Here is a 17,399-nt window from a genome sequence, read left to right as displayed (position 1 = left end):
GGAGCGGCTGCTCCGCGCCTTCGGAGGGCTCAGCCTGCAGCGCCGGCCGCGCCGCGCCCCTCCGCGCGGCCGCCCCGGCAAAACCCTCGTCCTGCTGCGGGGCCTGCCCGGCTCCGGGAAGAGCACGCTGGCCAGGTACGGTCCCTCGCCGGGCGCTCCCCGCCGCCGGCTCCTGCCGCTTCGCCCCGTCGGGGACGCGGGGCGGGAGGGAGGGAGCGCGGGCGGCGCCGAGGGGCGGTAGGACGGAGCGAGGGCGGCGGCGGAGCGGGTCTCACCGGGGCTGGTGGCCGGAGTAGAGCCAGGGCGGCGTGTCGGGGAGGCCTCGACGTGCCTCGCCGCCGCCGCGGGAGCAGCCGCGGGAGCGCTCGCCCCGACGCGCTTCGGGGGAAGGGCGAGAGGGCTGGGGATGCCGCGGAGCTGGGGTCTGTCTCGGTAAGGAAGCGCCTCGTCGAAACCTCGAACAAGCACCGTCGTCGAGAAACCGTAGTTTCCTCTGTCATCCAAAACTGCCCTAAATTCAGTTCCTTAGGCTATGAATAACTGCTTTAAGTACATACTGTCCACAGGGCAGCGTGCCTTGTTCTGAGCGCTCCCTACCCAAGGATGTGTCCTGGCGTGATCCAAGGCACGATATCTTCTGTGCGTTTTTTATGCTCTTTTGTGTATTTGTACCCTGGGCTGCTTTGCAGTTCGTCACCCGCGTGGCACAGCGCTTCCCTCTCCCTCCAGTGATGCAGCTGGGCACGAATGCTGGTTTGTATCTTCATGACGGCTTGTGCTTCTAGTCAGGGCAGCAGCAGCAGCGTGTAAAATGGAAGGGCAGAAGAGACTGCGCCCCTCTCAAACAGGTCTAAAAAAGTGGGGGTTTTTTAAAAAAAAAAGAAAAAGAGAAGAACTCATAGATAGAAACAGCTCTGACAGGAGATGGTGCCACAGTCAGTGCGACAGCATGGCCAGAACCTATAAACCTGGTAGCTCCAAACCCCCAGTGCCACCCGCTTTCCACAAAAAGAGGAAAAATCAGGCTCCCCCCCCCCCCGTATTCCCTACGTTCATCGCTCACGTTTTCAGGCTCTGATGAGGAAGGCCCAAGTGCTAGTATCGTACACAGGCTCTTTAAGGACTTCACTGATGCTGTTGTTTTTGCAGGAAGGGCTCTGCTGCAAAAGGTGACGGTGTAAAGCCCTGCAATGGACTGGGCTGTAGTATTTCCTGTTTTCAGTGCAGTACTTTCTGTAAAACACTACCTTCTGCCTCTCGCATTCTGTAAGACTAAGCAGTGCACTTACAGATACTGTGTTTTTAGTGAATCCAAAATACGTCTCCCTCACGAGGYGGTGTAAGTACAGGCCTCACCTCTTTCAGAGGAGCTTGGGTCTTCTCCTAGTGAAGTAAGAACTTCATGGTCTGAGGACATACCCTCCACGGGTAGAAGTAACTGACTCACCACTGTTTTTTTTTGGTTAACGTACAATAATTAATTATTAATGACAAACTTACAAAATACGTAGTAAGCCTTGTTTCAGTTCCGTGGGAGATGAATGCTCGAGCGTCTCATTCTGCATCTAGCTCCTGGAGAAGAGAGGTGACATGTTAATTGTATCATTACATCGGCAATACGTGGCTCAAAGGGCAGGTGTAATAACTGTGTGTRGTGCCTCTCCACTAATTCTGGCTAGATTAGGAAAAGAGGCCAAGAAAATTCAGAGGTTTACCCACCCTACATTATGCCCTTTTTGGTGGTGTTAATTGCAGCATGGTAAGCAAGATCTACCAGGAGAAAGTTGTGCACACAGGCAGATGTCTTGAGCCGCAACAAAACAATATTTTTTGAAACAAGTCTGTTTAACATCTTCTGTAAAGACAGTTAGAAACACAAATACATTTGTGATCCTTTTTGCATATGTTGCTTAAAACAGCATTTTCCTGTTTCACAACAGTTGATTTGACTCTACCAAAGTTATTAAAAGACACTGGTGTGCCCAGCAGGCTCGGCTCTGTCTGAGGCAGGCTAACRACATCAGCTGCTGCACATGCCCATGGCTGGGCGGGAGGTGTAAGGTGTATCACAGCATAAACCAGCTCAGCAGAGTCCTCACGCGCATCTTTCTGCCCTTTCTGTTACAAATACAATTTCCATCGTTTCCTAGGAGAACAAGCCCTGCGCTGAGAAGCTCRCGGTGCAGCCCCTGCAGCCTCTGGAGTGCAAGCAGAGGGCTGCGATTGCCGGTGGTGCTCCGTGCAGCTTGGCTGCGCGCATCAGCTGCAGCACGGGGAAGGGCAAACGGGGGGGAGCGTTGTTCAAAAACCCTGAGAAAGCAGAAGGCAGGTGATGCATCTTTTAAGGTTTGATGTTGGCTTTTTTTTCCCTTGCCCCGCCATCCCTGTTCATAACTTCTCCTCGCTTGAGCCAACACGAGTGTTTGTGGGACCCCACTGTGAACTCCACTTAAGGGAATGAATCTGAGTCTGGGGTAAAGGATTCACCCAGCTGAAGAGAGTATTAGTATTTCTGAATTGTCTAATTGCCCCAGGAGAAGGACAGTAGACAGCTCTGGAGTCTTTTCCTTGGCCTATGCTTGTAGAAAACAAGATAACAAAACTCGCTATAAGACTTAGGAGTGGGGAGGTAATTATTTATTTACTAAATCCCTAGGTAAGCTGACTTGACCCACTCAAATTCATTCTCTCGCAGATTTGATTCACTCGTGCTGTCCCATCCACATATCTGCAAGCGGCAAGATGTGTTTGCCCAGGGGGTCTGGCTGCAGTCAGAGAGGACAAGGAGCTTCAGCRGTTGTCTCTCCACTGTGTCTCCTGGGTTCCTCTTGGTTGGTGATGACTAGCTGGGGTTTGGACAATCTTTTATACCTCTTAGTGGTCAGCAGTTATTATGGTGCCATTTTTTTGCCTCAGGATTTTGCTTATTTCATTCTCCATGAATCTTCGGCAAGATTTTTGCTCCCCTGCCCCTTTTTTTCTCTCTCATTTTAGATATCTTTACAGCTACAGCCTCTCTTCCTATTGGAAAAACAGGAAGAAGAAAGGTGCATATAGCCTGGCGTAACCTGCTCATCAGCATGCTGCTATGAGAGCATACATCTTGTAGAGGCAAATCTTGTCCTGGGGCCTTAGCAGAGTGCCAGCCTTCTCCTGCGTATCTGGAGAAGATGAGGAATGAGGTAGGGCAGAAGGAGGATTCGGCCTTCTCAGCGCCAAGGTCCATACCTCTCCACTGACTTCATGGTTAAGGATGATCTTCCTGGAACTACTTGTTTGTTAGGGGCTCCTACCTTGTCCCCTCTGACTGTTCGTTCACCTGGCATTGCCACCAGCAGAAGCGCAGAGCGGAAGAAGGCAGTTTGGAGGTACATCTGTAGCCGCCTCCCTCGGAAGTGTGTGCAGCACCTTCCACCTCAGCACGTCCTCCCAGCTTCACCGTACATCTTTCCTGACCAAACTGAGGCAACTGCCAGGAAGACTTGACGCTTGTCTGAGATGATGGCATGGGCATAGTTTCCAAAAATGTCTCTGAAAATCAAACGAGCTGCCTCAAGAGCTGCTGGATCTGGACAGGCCATTTCTCTGCTGCACAGCAGCTGCATTTCTAGCTCCTTGGCAGTGTGATACACAACTCGTGTAACACATGGCCCTCCCTAGCTAGCAGTTTTGTGCAAATATGAAGCATGATCAAACAACTGGAGCAGACTGTTCAATTTTCCCTTCGTATGGTAATGGAACAACATATAACTTTTCATCTACTGCTGTCAATTTATCACTTGAAGTAGGGTCATTCTTCTGCCCCTTATGAAGAGTGGAGTGAGCAATCGTGCAGAACAGATGACTAGGAAACAGGAAGGAAAAATCACATTGGCACTGAGGAATTGCTGCTTGACATAATCTGTGGGTTCTCCAGTTGTCTCCACTGTGTTTGTCCAGCTCCTTCCAGTGCTTCCAGCCCTGCTGCTCTTAGGAGGATCCTTAATGTCCCGCAYGGCTCCAGCTCGGATGTGCGTTATGAACCTTGCCTGTTGGCTCATGCTTCCAGGTGGTAACGCATTGCAAGCATTTAACCATTTTAATACAAAATGCCCTAAGCTTCAGGGAATTCTGTTGAACAACACGTTTATCAAACCTTTCGTGCAGCCTGTTGCTCTGCAAAATACAGCCGCTGCTCTAATCTGAGCAGGCGAGACACGTGCTCTGGGAGCGGTCTGCAACACYGCAGCAGCTGCCTGGCGGGCTTGGTCGGGCCAGGTCAAAGTCTTCAGGGCGCTAGCAGTTGTCCAGATAGTACAGGCAGGTGTTCCAGATCTCACAGGTCTGATTTTCTGGTGAAACCGAGTATGTTTCGGATGTTGTGCGAATGCCTTGCATTAGGGAGAGTAGCCAGAGTAAATAGTTCAATGCAGTGTTATTACATAAATATTAGAAATTTTTACCAATTCTGAGATCTGCCTGAAATGCAGTGACATTAATTTTTATGAATGCTGAGAATATTCCTTCCAATATACTTACTTATTAYCAGAAATTTATTTACCTTCAGACTCTCTGTTGGAAAAACATGCAGCCTGAGAAATGTAATTGTGGATTTCTTTTCTCTCCAATAATGTTATTAGTGATCTTGGAGATTTCTCCCATGTATTCTGCTTGCTTCCAGCTAGTTGAACTCTTGGATAATTAGTTTGTTATGTATGAGGTTATGTATGTATGTTTGTTATGTATGAGATATATATATCTGCCCTCATGTTAAAATTCAAAATTATCATTTGAAAGCACTGAAGATGCTACTAATAAAAAAGGGACTTAAAAATTGCTTACATCATGGGAACAGGTCCTCAGATTAATAACTTAGAAGATTTTTAAAACATCTATCCAGATGTTTTAAATGTTACAATGCTACTATGATCAAGTAGGAGCACAATTAGGTTTTCAGCAGAAAGACTATGCTTCTCCTTTTTTGATCACAGCAACCATCGTAATCATGGCCAAGGTGAAACAGCAGGTAGACGCRCGCCAAGCATCTGCGTTGCCTGGCTGAATTCCCACGTCAGCRAAGCCTGTGCCCCTCTGCAGCTCCGTGTTTCTGGATGCTTAGCGATTTCCGGCAGKAGAAGCATGAGTTTTGCTGCTTTTGAGACAGAGCTGAAGAAAAGCAGAAGCACTTAAGAGTTTTTTTCTTTTTTTTTTTCCCCAGCTGTATCAGGCAATCTAATGCGATATATTCCCTAGCGTACGAATCTGCTTCCCCTTGGGGATGAGGAAAAGAAAAAGGCAAGGGAGGGTTCTGGGAGATTATTGCAAGAGAGGAAGCATCCCCATTTCCCTCAATCCTTCTTTTATCTGAAATCCAGCAGCAAATTTGTTTAGCAAGATGTATAATATGTCGTGTTTTATACCTACAGCAAGACGGAGAGCTGTGCAATTAACTGTCCAACATCATAGGTAAATTAACACYGGACTTTTGAAGAAATGAGATTTCTTCTTTTCTTCCTTAGCAGTTTGACACTTACTGATCTGACTGCAATGGGTAATTTTTGTTTTATAGAGCTGCTCAAAATTTATTAATAAGCAGTGTTGGTCACAAGTCCTCCCATTTTCAACTGCTGCTGTAAATTTTGCCAAAATATAGGCATTTTTTTTGTTTTGCAGAGTGTTTAGGAGTCTAATGTGATGCAGTAAAACCTTCATTCTAAGCAAACCAATTCATTCTGTGCAGCTCATAGCTGTCTAGMGTCGCCAGGGAAAGGCTGAAGAGGTTTCGGTGTCCATTGAAATTATAATGGGCAAAAACCCCAGACTTTTTGTTGACTTCACAGGCACTAGAGGATTACCGAAAGCACGTGTAAACTTCAGGGCCAGTTTAGTTGCTTTAAAAAGCCACGTGTAAACACAGCAAAATAAGCAGATGGTAAAGCTGCTTATTTTTCCCATTTAATGTTCTCTTATGTTGCTGTTAGAAGGCCTTCACTTGTTTAGCAGGAAAAGGGCAAATGTGACAGTGATTCATAGTTTTTAACACATTTTGTGCCATATTTTTCTTCCTTTGAAGCACAAGTTTTATTATTTTAATTACCAGTGATGTGAAGGTAGTAGTCTGAGTTTACAGATAGTCACRTATGTAGCATTCATGCATAGATTGCTTAAGGGCTTGAGGGCATGTGTTTGCATGCGTATATGTGTTAGAAATTAAATAACCGGGTATATACTAAGAAAACAATTTAAAGAAATTGCCCTGATTGATTACAAAAAGTTTTAAAGGAGAGGAACATTGGGCAAGATAATAAACGTCCTGGAGTCTTTTATTAATATGCACAATTATATGAGCATATTAGCAGTTAAAGTGACTCTACAAATAGATAACTGCATGTAGCCTCTCACTGGTAGGGGATTTAGCAGCACGAGGCTGCGAGGGCGGCCCTGGCCAGCGGGGTCTGTGCTCTCAGTGGCGGTTAGCACCTGGCAGTTATATTCATTAATCAACCGAGAGAAGTTACCAAGGCGGAGGCGGACCTTTCCTCAGCTAAGGCAGCGTGCGGTAGTGCTGGAGAATTGCTGCTAGCAGACAGATTGGCATAAAATCAGTAAGTAAATGATGAGAGCAGGGATGACACGATTAAACTTTGCCTGTCTGCCTGTTTGTTTGCAGATAACCTTGAGGGACCTTTCCCCTCACCCTTGCTCAATTTGATCAGACATAGAGAAGTACTTGGGTTTTTTTGCAGCTTAGGAGAGTGGAAGGGAAATGTTTTGTCAGGGAAATTAAAATGAGTCATGGGGATTAAGACTACAGGGTGGTGTGAGAGAGTGGGCTGGTGCCTGCAGGCCCAAGAGGTGCGAGGTTTCCACATTGGCCTGATTTTCTTTTCCAGTGCTGTTTTGGGCAGAGAGGGATGAGGAGCAAGGTTGTGCAGTGGCTTGCCCCAACTTCTTGGAGAGGTTGCTTCCCTCTTCTTTGTCCTCATCCCTGTTGTCATTGTCCTCCTCCTCTTTTTCCTCATCCTCATCCTTGTCTTCCTCATTCTGTCCTTCTCATCCTCCTTGTCCTCGGCCCAGCACTGCCAGGGCTGAGGAGAGAGACAGCTCCATCTGTGGACACAAGTCAAGAGCCAAGTGCAGATGGGAACCCCATCTTGCATTAAGATTTCTTTGTACTCTCTAAGGACTGGCAGAGGAATGCTTCCAATTTAAGTCACCATCAGGGGACCATTTTCACTTCCTCACACTGGTCCTCGGGTGTCTGTAAGGCAGTTGGTCAGCTCTCTGCAGCACAACCAGCTCACCGCAGCCCCAAGGAGCGTCCGCATGGGACGCGTTGGCTGTTAGGAGCTGGGGGATTGCCCTGTGCCTCTTCGAAAATCTCTCTAGCGACKCTCCCATGATCAGACTGTCTTTGAGGACTAGCTTCCATGAGATTACCTGTATCTTTTTGGTTATTTACAATCATCTCTTTTCAGCTAATTCCAAAAGAAAATTGATTTTTTTAAGTAATATGATTAAAGACTCATATATTGGTATTCCATTGTAGATTGCTGAATTGAAGGAATCAAGAACATCCTTTCAGGCTCCGTTCCTTTGCTCCTGTGTGTCCCTCTACCAATTATGTTATTTTCAGTCCTCTTGAAGCTGAGGTTTTCAAAACGAAGTGCTGTGCAAAGCTGCAGACCATCTGCCAGGCTCTCGGTTTAATGTTTTGTTCTGAAGGAGTATGTTAGAGTGCACTAATCCTTCTTCCATCTTCTTTTTCAGGCAACTGAAACGTGACCACCCCAGCGCTGTAGTTCTTAGCACTGATGACTTCTTCAATAGAAACGGTGTGTACGTGTTTGAGCATGACTTCCTGGAGGACGCGCACAAGTGGAACCAAGCCAGAGGTGACTGACAGGGAGCCAGGTTTTCTCAGCATAGTTTTACCTTCAGTCTGTCCATAAACTTAGCCCCCAAAATAAATTATCTCAAAGTACTGGTGTACAGAATAGTAACACTCTGGGAAGATAATTTTGGAGTGCATCATCCACTGACGAGCATGGTTTACTGGTTGAAGTAAGTTAGTYACAATGTCTGAATTTATAGCACAAAAGAGAGGAATTCAGAGATGACCAACGTTTGGTGGCAGATATTACTTTGGAAAGTAGACCGGTGACTACTAGGTGGCTGAAGGTTGGTAGCAGCAGGTGGCATGGCAGCACCCGCACAGCGGTGGCTCAGTACCGCTGTTGGCATGTTGTTCAGAGTGTGAAACTGCCCCAGTGTCGATCCCCACCAGGAAGCGGGTGTTATGGTGAGTTGCTAGTGATGTCCAGGAGGAAACTTGCAAACTTAATTGTAAGTTTGAGAGTGGAACAGGTCCTCTTTCAGGGAGAAAGTGTAACACACTTCTGAGGCTGTGCTCTGAACTCCTTTGCGGAAATGGCAAACGTATGTTGAGATCACGGAGAATCTGCAAACAGCAGCCATTAATACCTGCCATGGCTACCTAGTGCTCGTGAGCTGATAGGCAAGGTCTACAGGCATTTCAGCTCTTACCACTGAGCGCAGCCACCGGCTGCGTAACGACCGCTGGGAAGGCGCCGGCTGGTTTACTGTTCCCTGGTTGCGTTTGGGCAGTAGGTGAAAACCCACATCAGGGCCGAGAGCCACGTGCACTAGGAGTGGGCCAAAGAAAGGACACCGGGGGATAGTAAAACCTGGATCCATCTGTTATTTAATATGCTTTAGCTTTACTTGATGTGTTGCATTACAGCAGACAAAGCAATGAAGAATGGGAAAAGCCCGGTTATTATTGATAATACCAACATCCATGCTTGGGAAATGAAGCCGTATGTGATGATGGTAGGGAAAGCTATGATTTATTGCTTTTATATGCTCAGCTATGACATTTTAGAGGCAATCTGACAGAAGAGGTTCTTGCCATGGCTAAAAATAATTACTTCCCTTTTCCCTTAGTTCTCTAATTATAGTTAATGATAACTGATACTGTGAAGTAAGGAAAGAGATGCCAGTGTCCTTGTTTTATCTAGTTGCCTGCGTAACAGGACAACAGCAACGTCACTCACAAAGATTAAGTCATTGATAGTGACCTGTAACTTCTTGGTGATCAGATTTTCACCCCTTTCCCCAAAAGCAGTATGAACTTAACAGTTTCAAAAATATTGATTGACAAATTTAGCAATATATGATTTATAGTTTTAGTTCATGACTTGTGAAAAATACACAACAAAGTATCTTTGAGTGCATTTGTATCTGTTTTCAGTGATTCTGGCAGGAATGGCGTTCACTGGCAATATTTTTAGTACAGTTTCATAATGTCAGTGCCAGCCTTTTATATTCATGCTTGTGCACAGCGACAAGTTCTTGGGTTATGGTCTTGCCAGTTAAGAAATTTGAGTCTAAAAGTATTGTTTTTATGGAGCCCAAAAGAGGCAAGTGTTAATAGTGGTGCTGCAAATACAGTAATAGAAATTGCAAATGCTTGTGGGTAGCTATGTAGCAAGTGAGAGATCTCAGGCAGAGGTGGACAAAAAGGAAAAAGGTCGGTAGAGTTCCCTGTCTCCTTTGTGCCTCTATGTAACTTCCTCAGGAGCAACCCTCCCACCCCCCAAAACCCCAAGAGCAAAAGCAATCAAGTCATTGTGTTACATAGCCAGGAACTGTGCTGAAGTTTGCTGGCAACTCAAATCCCTGATATAAGAGGACATGAATTAGCTGAGGACATGAATTAGCTGAGACTCAGCGCACAGCCTCGGTGGGAGTCACTGTTATCTCCTTCCTCGTGGCTCCTGGCGGGATGTGACACGTCTGTTCTCAGACAGCTAAAATCTCGGGGTGGTGCTCACAGAGTCAGGAAAACCGGCTACCCCTGGGCTTGGCTGCCATCCGTCCACGGCTAAAACTTCTGTGTACTTCTTCAGGCCCGTGAAAATAGCTATGAAGTTATATTCCGGGAACCAGATACACCCTGGAAGTTCAATGTTCAAGAGCTGACAAGGTACATCTCTTTCTCTTTGATTCAGCAGGGAAGTTTCTCATTTTTATTAATGGGCTCTGAAAAAAAGTTAGCACTCTTCCTCTTTGTACATGCTAAGGAATAATCTAGTAGATGAGAGCAGCAGAACTGTGGAATAGTTCTGGTATTTGGTACCTGATGTGCAGTGGGCCCCGAAAGAGTCTGACTGATCTGAAGGAAGTCAGTCCACAGCGGATTAGGAGAGATACTTGCCTGAAACATGTATTCCTACTGCAAAAGCTTGGAGGCGGCGACCCTCATTTTTTTTTTTGGTCTGTGGTTTCAGCAGCACTTTCTGCATTTGAATGCAAGACATGGCAAGGCACTATAGACAATATCCTCACTTCTGCCCTCAAAAAAAAGAAAATCTAACCACAGTAAATACTTGCTCTATGTCTTACTGTAGTATGGTGGGATGCTACATTAAGCACTTTCAAGAAATGAGGTTGTAGAAGACTTTTCAAAGGATATCAACACACACACACACACACACACACACACACACACACACACACACACACGTGCGCGCGTGAGAGGGATGATACAGTGTGTGCATCAGTTCTGCATAATAGCGTAGTAATAGAGGTAACAAATATGGCTCTAAATCTGCTGCTTGGCTGGGGGATGCAGGGCGAGCAGTTACGTTATTGCAAACTCCTGCAGGTTTCCTGGCCTGTGGCCAGCTGGCTGTGCGGTGCCTTGCAGCGCGGCGCACCCCTACCTGTGAGCCCCGGAAGATAGCCTGTGCTCGCTTACTTATCTCAAGAAAACAGGGCATGGTTACTTCACTCCGACTGGTTTTAGGTGTTGCCAATTTTTAAATGTTTTTATACCAGCTAAGAACTCCAGTCAGGAATCAGTGCTGTTCTTTGTATGCTTGGTGGAGACAAACGCCTGAGGTCTGTGCTGCAGCACGTTCGCAGCCCCAGGGGCGCCGTGACACAGCAGTCGATGGCTTGGGGCCGAGGGCCAGCGAGAACAGGCATGGCCTAGCCTCACGCTGCYGGGCCAGCACGTGCTTCACCGGCACCAGCCAGGAGGGAGTTTTAAGGCATCGTTGCAGAGATGGGATTTTACCAGTAATCATTATTTATAGGCCAAACTGCTTGATAACTTGTATTTTGTTAATCAGTTGAAACAAGTCAATGGGTTATGGTAGCTTACAAGCACTGTAAAGCTGAGTCAGATGATACATTCAGTTTGGAGCAGCCCCTTCACAAATGATTCAGGGACAACTGAAGGTGCTTTCTGCTGCATGAGGGCCTTTACTCTGTACTGCACGTTTCTAGATAGCAGATAAACATCCCTAGTTTCCACCAGCGCTGGGTTCCCTAGGCTCTGCAGCCTTTTGCCCTCCCTAAGCTGATGCGAACAACGTAAGTCTCCCATATGATCACAGCTAACTTGCTCCGGAGCTCTGCTCACCCTGGTGTGATTTAGGCTACCACTCGGACAGCACAAGTCCTTTACCATCTCTGCAACTCAGGTACAAAGAGGGAAGGAGAAGGGGTTGGTTTGCTGCTACCTATCTGTTTTTTTTTGTTTGTTTGTTTGCTTTGAGTGCTCCAGGGTGTGCATGTTGTAAGACTGCAAAAATATAGATGCAGGACAAACTTGTGCCAGAATGATTTCATCTTGAACACTAAATCACTAACGGCACTTTAAAGAGCTAAATGGCAAAAAAAAAAAAAAAAAAACAAACAAACAAACAAAAAAAAACACCCAAGGCTATGAAGAGTTTGCAAAAACACTTTTTTTTGAATAAAAAACAAAAGAACTAAGTCACAGTAAAGTGTTGAGCATCTGCAGCTGTTACCAGTCTCTTGAGCCAGCCCTGCGTGTTCAAGCACGCTGGTCCCCTCCCTCTCAGCCCCATCTTCATTTACTCCCAATGCACGGGGCATGGCCAGCACCAAATTGCACCACATTTGTCTTCCCACCAGCTTCCTCTCTTCCCCACTTCTCAAGTCCCTGTGTTTGCTAGCAGCAGCCATTGGCATTTCAGCCCAGTGAGCACCTGGGCTGAGTTTTCCCACTTGGGTACCACAAGAGCAGGGTCTGACCCCTGCACGTATGAGTTGGCAGCAGGGCTAGCTACAACCCCTGGCTGCCCTTCTGCAGGCATGTAAAAGCCACCCCTGAGCCCAGCAAGCTGATCGCAGTAAATAACAGCAATATCTGTATGACAGAATACCCAGGTCTATGCAGCGCTTTCGTAGCTGACGTCTCACAGCCTGGCTGCTCACCAAAATCTTTGGGTTAAGGTTTTCAGCAAAGTCACTCAAAACAGGTCTGAGACATAGATGGCAATGAATAACAATGGCAAAAAAGGGCAGGAATCATTGCTGGGGACAAGAGCTGATGTCCTCAACACAGCAGGAACCTTAGCAAGCTTAAGACAACCTGTAATATATGGACAACTAAATACCTGTGTTTTTCTATTAATGTTGGTTCTATAGAAGAAATATTCACGATGTCCCTCGACAAAAGATACAGCGGATGAAAGAGCAGTACGAGCACGGTGTTACCTTCCACAGCGTTCTTCGGGCTGAAGAGCCGAGTGGGGCCGAGAGGAGCGCCGGGGGCCCCTGGGCAGCTGGCAGCCGGGGGGCCCAGCGTGGCCCCCACACCGCCAGGCTTCCACGCATGCCACGTACAAACTTCGCACCGGTTAATTAAGGGACAGCTTTCATGATGTGTTTTAATTGTCAGGGTATAAACGTCTTTACTTTTACATTTTTCTAAATTATCTGTATTTTTCTACTATATTTCTACTTTAGACTTGTATCTTACAAGTTTTTAAATGTTACTAGACAATAATTTCATAGGTTTACGTGACTGAGCTAAGCTCACTGCCCTCAGTGCAAACTGTACACCCTGCCTAATCCTTACTCCACTAAAGTCTAGTCATGTTTACAGTGAAATTTGCTAGCTGTGCTCATCACCTTTTTTTTCGCCTGCTATCTGTCACTAATGGATAATACTAGATATTCCCAAATTCTTTCTTTCCTTACAGGCTATGTGGCCAAGTTCTCCTTTGTGCAGCAGTCTTTTCCTGATATTTTGCTACTTTTTATCTGGTTGAATGTCTGGATGTTTCTCATAGCCCTTTGGCATTAAGGGAGGAAACCTGAATCATTTATTAAAAAAAATAAAAAGGGGGCAGCTCTGAAAGAGCATAACAAGATTTAACAGTGCTCCCCTGTTCTACATCAACATCTCTGCTGCCTTGATTCACACTTTCCTTGCTTTAGCTTTTACACAGCCACACAGTTTCTCCAGCCTCATGAAAAGCTTTAATCATGAACCAAGCCAAGACTTTTCTTGCCAAGATTTAGGCTGGCAGAAGATGCCGAGTTCAGCCAGGCCTGACACAATGCCACTTACTGAGGCTCTTGAAAGGAGCCACTAGTCTAGTGCTCAGGTAGGATCAGGGCTACTGAAACAGCTCTAAACAGTTTTAGAGGTTCAAAATACCTGAATTAACCTGAAGTACAAATTCTATTGAATACAAATTCTATTGCAAAAATAATTATTTAAGAAAGGAGAAGGGAAAAAATGTGTATATAGGGGGAGAAATCAGTTCCTTCCATGACAAAGTGCAGAGAACTCACACAGTGATGGATGAAGGTAAGAAAGAAGCTATCTTGCACTAGTTTTCTTTTGTCTGTATCCTTAAATCACACCAATTGTTTCCTTATCAGGAAGCCTCAGGAAGCAATTTTTAAAACACAGCATGTGAGAGCTGGGCCTCTTCAGCCTGGGGAAGAGAAGACTGAGGGGGGATCTTATCAATGTGGATAAGTACCTGAAGGGAGGGTGTCAGGGGGACAGGGACAAACTCTTTTCAGTTGTCCCGGGTGACAGGACAAGAGGCAATGGGCAGAAATTGAAGCACAGGAAGTTCCACCTGACCGTGAGGGGGAATTTCTTCCCTGTGGGAGTGACGGAGCACTGGCACAGGTTGCCCAGAGAGGTTGTGGAGTCTCCTCTGGAGATCTTCAAGCCCGCCTGGATGCAACCCTGTTTACCATGTTCTAGGTGATCCTGCTGAGCAGGGAGGTTAGACTAGATGATCTCCAGAGGTCCCTTCCAACCTTATTGATTCTATGATTTGCAATGGCAATTTTTTAAAGTAGGTGTGAAATATTAGCAGTTGTAGAAAAGGATGGTAGTGCTTTATTTTGCAGTAGGACATGAAGACAGCTAGCACTAGACACTGAGAAGCATAGGCATAGCTGTAACTAATTAGCAGTTTAGTGGACAGAGAAAAGAGGCATAGAGAAATATCATCACTGTGCTAAAGCAAAGATGCTTGTAGGATGCTGTCAAGTAGTGGACATATGGAATATTTTTTTTTACTGAAGCAGCATTTAAAGTAGTAGTGGGTTAAAGGGTCTTCATCATAAATAACTGTGAACAAGGGGGCCTAGCGAATCTGGCTCTGCACTAAGGCTTACAGAAACATCAGGAGTTGCATAGTGGAGCCACTTGCACCCCAAATACCATTCTCCAGTCCTGCTATAATCTTCAGCCACCCCCAGGTCCCCCCCAGGTTGGCAGGGGGAGCTGCTGACCTCCCACAGGAGCATCTGCCTTTGGCAGGTGCCTGGCAGGAGGCAGTAGGACAGGACAGGCTGACAGCAAAATCACAGTGGAGGTCGCAGCTCGGCTTGCTAGAGTAGAGAAAGTAGAGTAGTAGAGAAATTCCAATTCTGAGAAGTCTCACTTGTAGAACTTAATAAGAAGGAAGTAATGAATAGAAGTACTTACTACAGTGCTTGAATATTTTCCTGGCAGAAAGAACTCACAAGTGATGAAATTGCAGTAAGATCATTCTTTCCATAATGTTGCAGCTCAAAGTGCAGTAACTATGAATGAGTAGTTTAGAAACATTGCCCAAGGATCAATCTGTTAATCCATTTATGTCACTTTCCTATCGAACCTTCATAGTTACAAGTGTTTTCTAAAATTTTTAGCACTATGTATGTATGTAGAAGTATGAGGAAAAAACATTATGATAACTATACTGAAATTAAAGAGCAGTATTCCAGAATTAAAGTGTTATGTTCTGGTTATAATGGAATTTGGGAATTGTTTTCACCTATCCGGCACTCAGTGCTAAACCAGTAGATGTGGTCCATGTTTACTCCTGACAGTCAAACAGCTGTTCTAACAGAAGGCAACAAAACTGATGGTTTTAGACAGAAACAAAAGATTGTGCTGTAACTTAAGAATACAGCAGAATCAAAGCAACGGCTTATAAAAATGTCGTTAAACCTTCAGCCACACTAATGCCTATTGTATCATACATAGCTGTGGTGTGGGAAATCTAATAAATTGAAGTTGAATAATTACACATTTTGCAGATGAAATGCCAGTTAATCTTTGTTTTTGTAATATATCTTTATTAAATATGATCAAGATTTAATGTACAAAGTGTAAAAGTCATTTGAATTTGAAATATGTACAATGCTGTACACATGCATTTAGTAGCATTCTTACCTTTTTTGTCTGTGTAGCTTTCTGTGGTCTGTTAATGAGCTCTCAGCTTCTTTTGTGTCCCTCTGAAAAGCCTCAGCTCCTTCAGCACAGTTTTTTGAAGAGTTATCCCCAGAAGACTTAAAACTACTTTTTTTTGGTGAAAGATCATCAGATAAATTAATAGCTATTGTACTGCTATTTTCATTTACACAGTCAATCTTCTTCTCTTCTGGTAAAGTATTTATGAGTGCTTGCGTATTAATCAGTGCAAGTTCTTCATCTGCAACCTCATCATTTTCAGGAAGATGGACAGCCTCTCTCAGTTTTCTACAGGGGGTGGCATGACTGATACTCCAATTTGTGTCTTTTGGAGACTTGCTTCGCTGAAAACCCAAACTTCGCGGAGGCTGAAATGCCTTTTTTAAAGATGGAGAAACAGTTGAACAGATTGGTGTCAGTGGTGGAGGGGCAGGTATGCGGCTGAGCAAGTCCATAGCTTTTCTCTTTTTGCTGTTTTTGGGATGGTCTTCATTAGTAGTAGCAGATGAAGACATCTTTGCTGAGCCTTGTGGGACAAGTTTCAAATTCTGTATGCTATTTGCCAAAGGGCTCTGATACCTTACTTCAATGTTAGGAGAAGAGATCTGTTTAAAAAAGAAGCAAGTTTTATCTTAAATAAAATATCTTATTTTTTTTTTTAGCTTCCTCGAATACTTCCACATAACAGGGGAAAAAAACTGATACAAAAAATGCTATGCTATTATTTGTGTCCAGGTTAACTTTAATTTGTTATCTTCTGATAGTGATTAATATTTTTATTCAAGTATTGATGCTTGATAAATCATTTTTACAGGCACATTAAGACAGAACAGTTTCAGTTTCTGAAATCTAAACTACATATATGGGATTTTTTTTCTATGCCAGATTGTAAGAATTCAAGTTAATCATTACAAAATAGAGTTAACTTTGATTTCTATTGCACTGAATTTATACTCAAATGGTTATTAAAGAAACAGAGAAGAAAACTGAAAAAAAAGGGGGGGGGAGGGTGGCATATAGACTGAAAAAATTCAAGGTAACCATAAGCACAAGATAATCACTATACTGCAAGTCATTCAAGTCCATGCTTAACCTTAAAGGTTAAAGTCTCATTTATTTTAAATTGATTAATAGATTTAATAAAATTATATATACTGCTAAACGTTCAGAATAAAATATTAGAAATGTTTCTGAAAATAGAAAATGATGCCTTTCAGACTGTTTAATCTATTCCCCAGGATTCAGTCTTACATCAGGGTGCTTCCACCTCCCTAGTAACCAGTTGCAGAAAAAAATTTTATTCTGATTGCACTCAGTCCTATGCTTCTGGAACAACTTACCACCAACCACCTTCAAGAAAGAGAGTACTATTTAATTCCAACAATTTATGTTGCGATTCCTCCAAATGTAAACATTTACTAAGTAAACTATCAGTGACCTATATCTAGAAAAAAGATCAGAAGATATATTATCTAAACAAGGGTAGGGCTTGCAGAGTGTTCTGGAAGAAAATAAAACATTGATGAAGAATATTTCTTAGTGACATTCATATGTCAGATAGTTTTCATAATGAGATGTAGAAAGTGGTAACTCATCTGTAAGCGAAAAGAGGATTCAATTTACTCATATAAAATTAGAAAGGAAGTTAAGCACCACTGGAACACTTCTTTTATAAACATAATTTACCAAAAAAAAAAAATGCATAAGGATTTTGACTTCAGTGGACAAAGCAGTGACTAAGATGCAACAAATCTCTAGCTACATTTTTCGTGGAAATTTTGAGGAGAAAATCCAATCAGAATATGCTATTAGTATAAAATGTGCTTATAGTATTACTATAAGTAATGTCTGTATAAAACCAGTATTAGTT

At 44.3% G+C, this 17,399-nt stretch overlaps 2 protein-coding genes across 3 annotated transcripts in view; one reads left to right on the top strand and one right to left on the bottom strand.

The window, feature by feature from the left end:
- The first annotated feature begins 75 nt into the window (after positions 1–75).
- On the top strand, positions 76–16,183 carry N4BP2L1 (NEDD4 binding protein 2 like 1). Of its 2 annotated transcripts, none has more exons than XM_085320706.1 (6): positions 76–135; positions 2,995–4,010; positions 7,750–7,874; positions 8,747–8,832; positions 9,912–9,988; positions 12,466–16,183. In XM_085320706.1, exons 2-6 carry the CDS (start codon positions 3,985–3,987, stop codon positions 12,683–12,685), a joined length of 534 nt encoding a protein of 177 aa, XP_085176832.1. In that variant the 5' UTR covers positions 76–135; positions 2,995–3,984; the 3' UTR covers positions 12,686–16,183. The 2 variants fall into 2 exon arrangements, with proteins under 2 accessions (XP_085176832.1, XP_085176831.1); XM_085320705.1 differs by having other exon boundaries at positions 8,744–8,832.
- Positions 15,508–17,399, bottom strand: part of BRCA2 (BRCA2 DNA repair associated) — a 42,422-nt gene continuing 40,530 nt past the window's right edge. Inside the window, exon 27 of the mRNA XM_085320699.1 lies at positions 15,508–16,134. Coding sequence (XP_085176825.1) covers positions 15,508–16,134 — 627 coding nt within the window. The remainder of the gene's footprint in view (positions 16,135–17,399) is intronic.

The sequence above is a fragment of the Rhea americana genome, unplaced genomic scaffold, assembly GCF_003343005.1.
Source record: "Rhea americana isolate MKP2758 unplaced genomic scaffold, rheAme1 scaffold_65, whole genome shotgun sequence".
Classification (NCBI taxonomy): Eukaryota; Metazoa; Chordata; class Aves; order Rheiformes; family Rheidae; genus Rhea; species Rhea americana.
The sequence above is the reverse complement of the archived record's forward strand: the minus strand, read 5'-3'. Positions and strand labels throughout refer to the sequence as shown.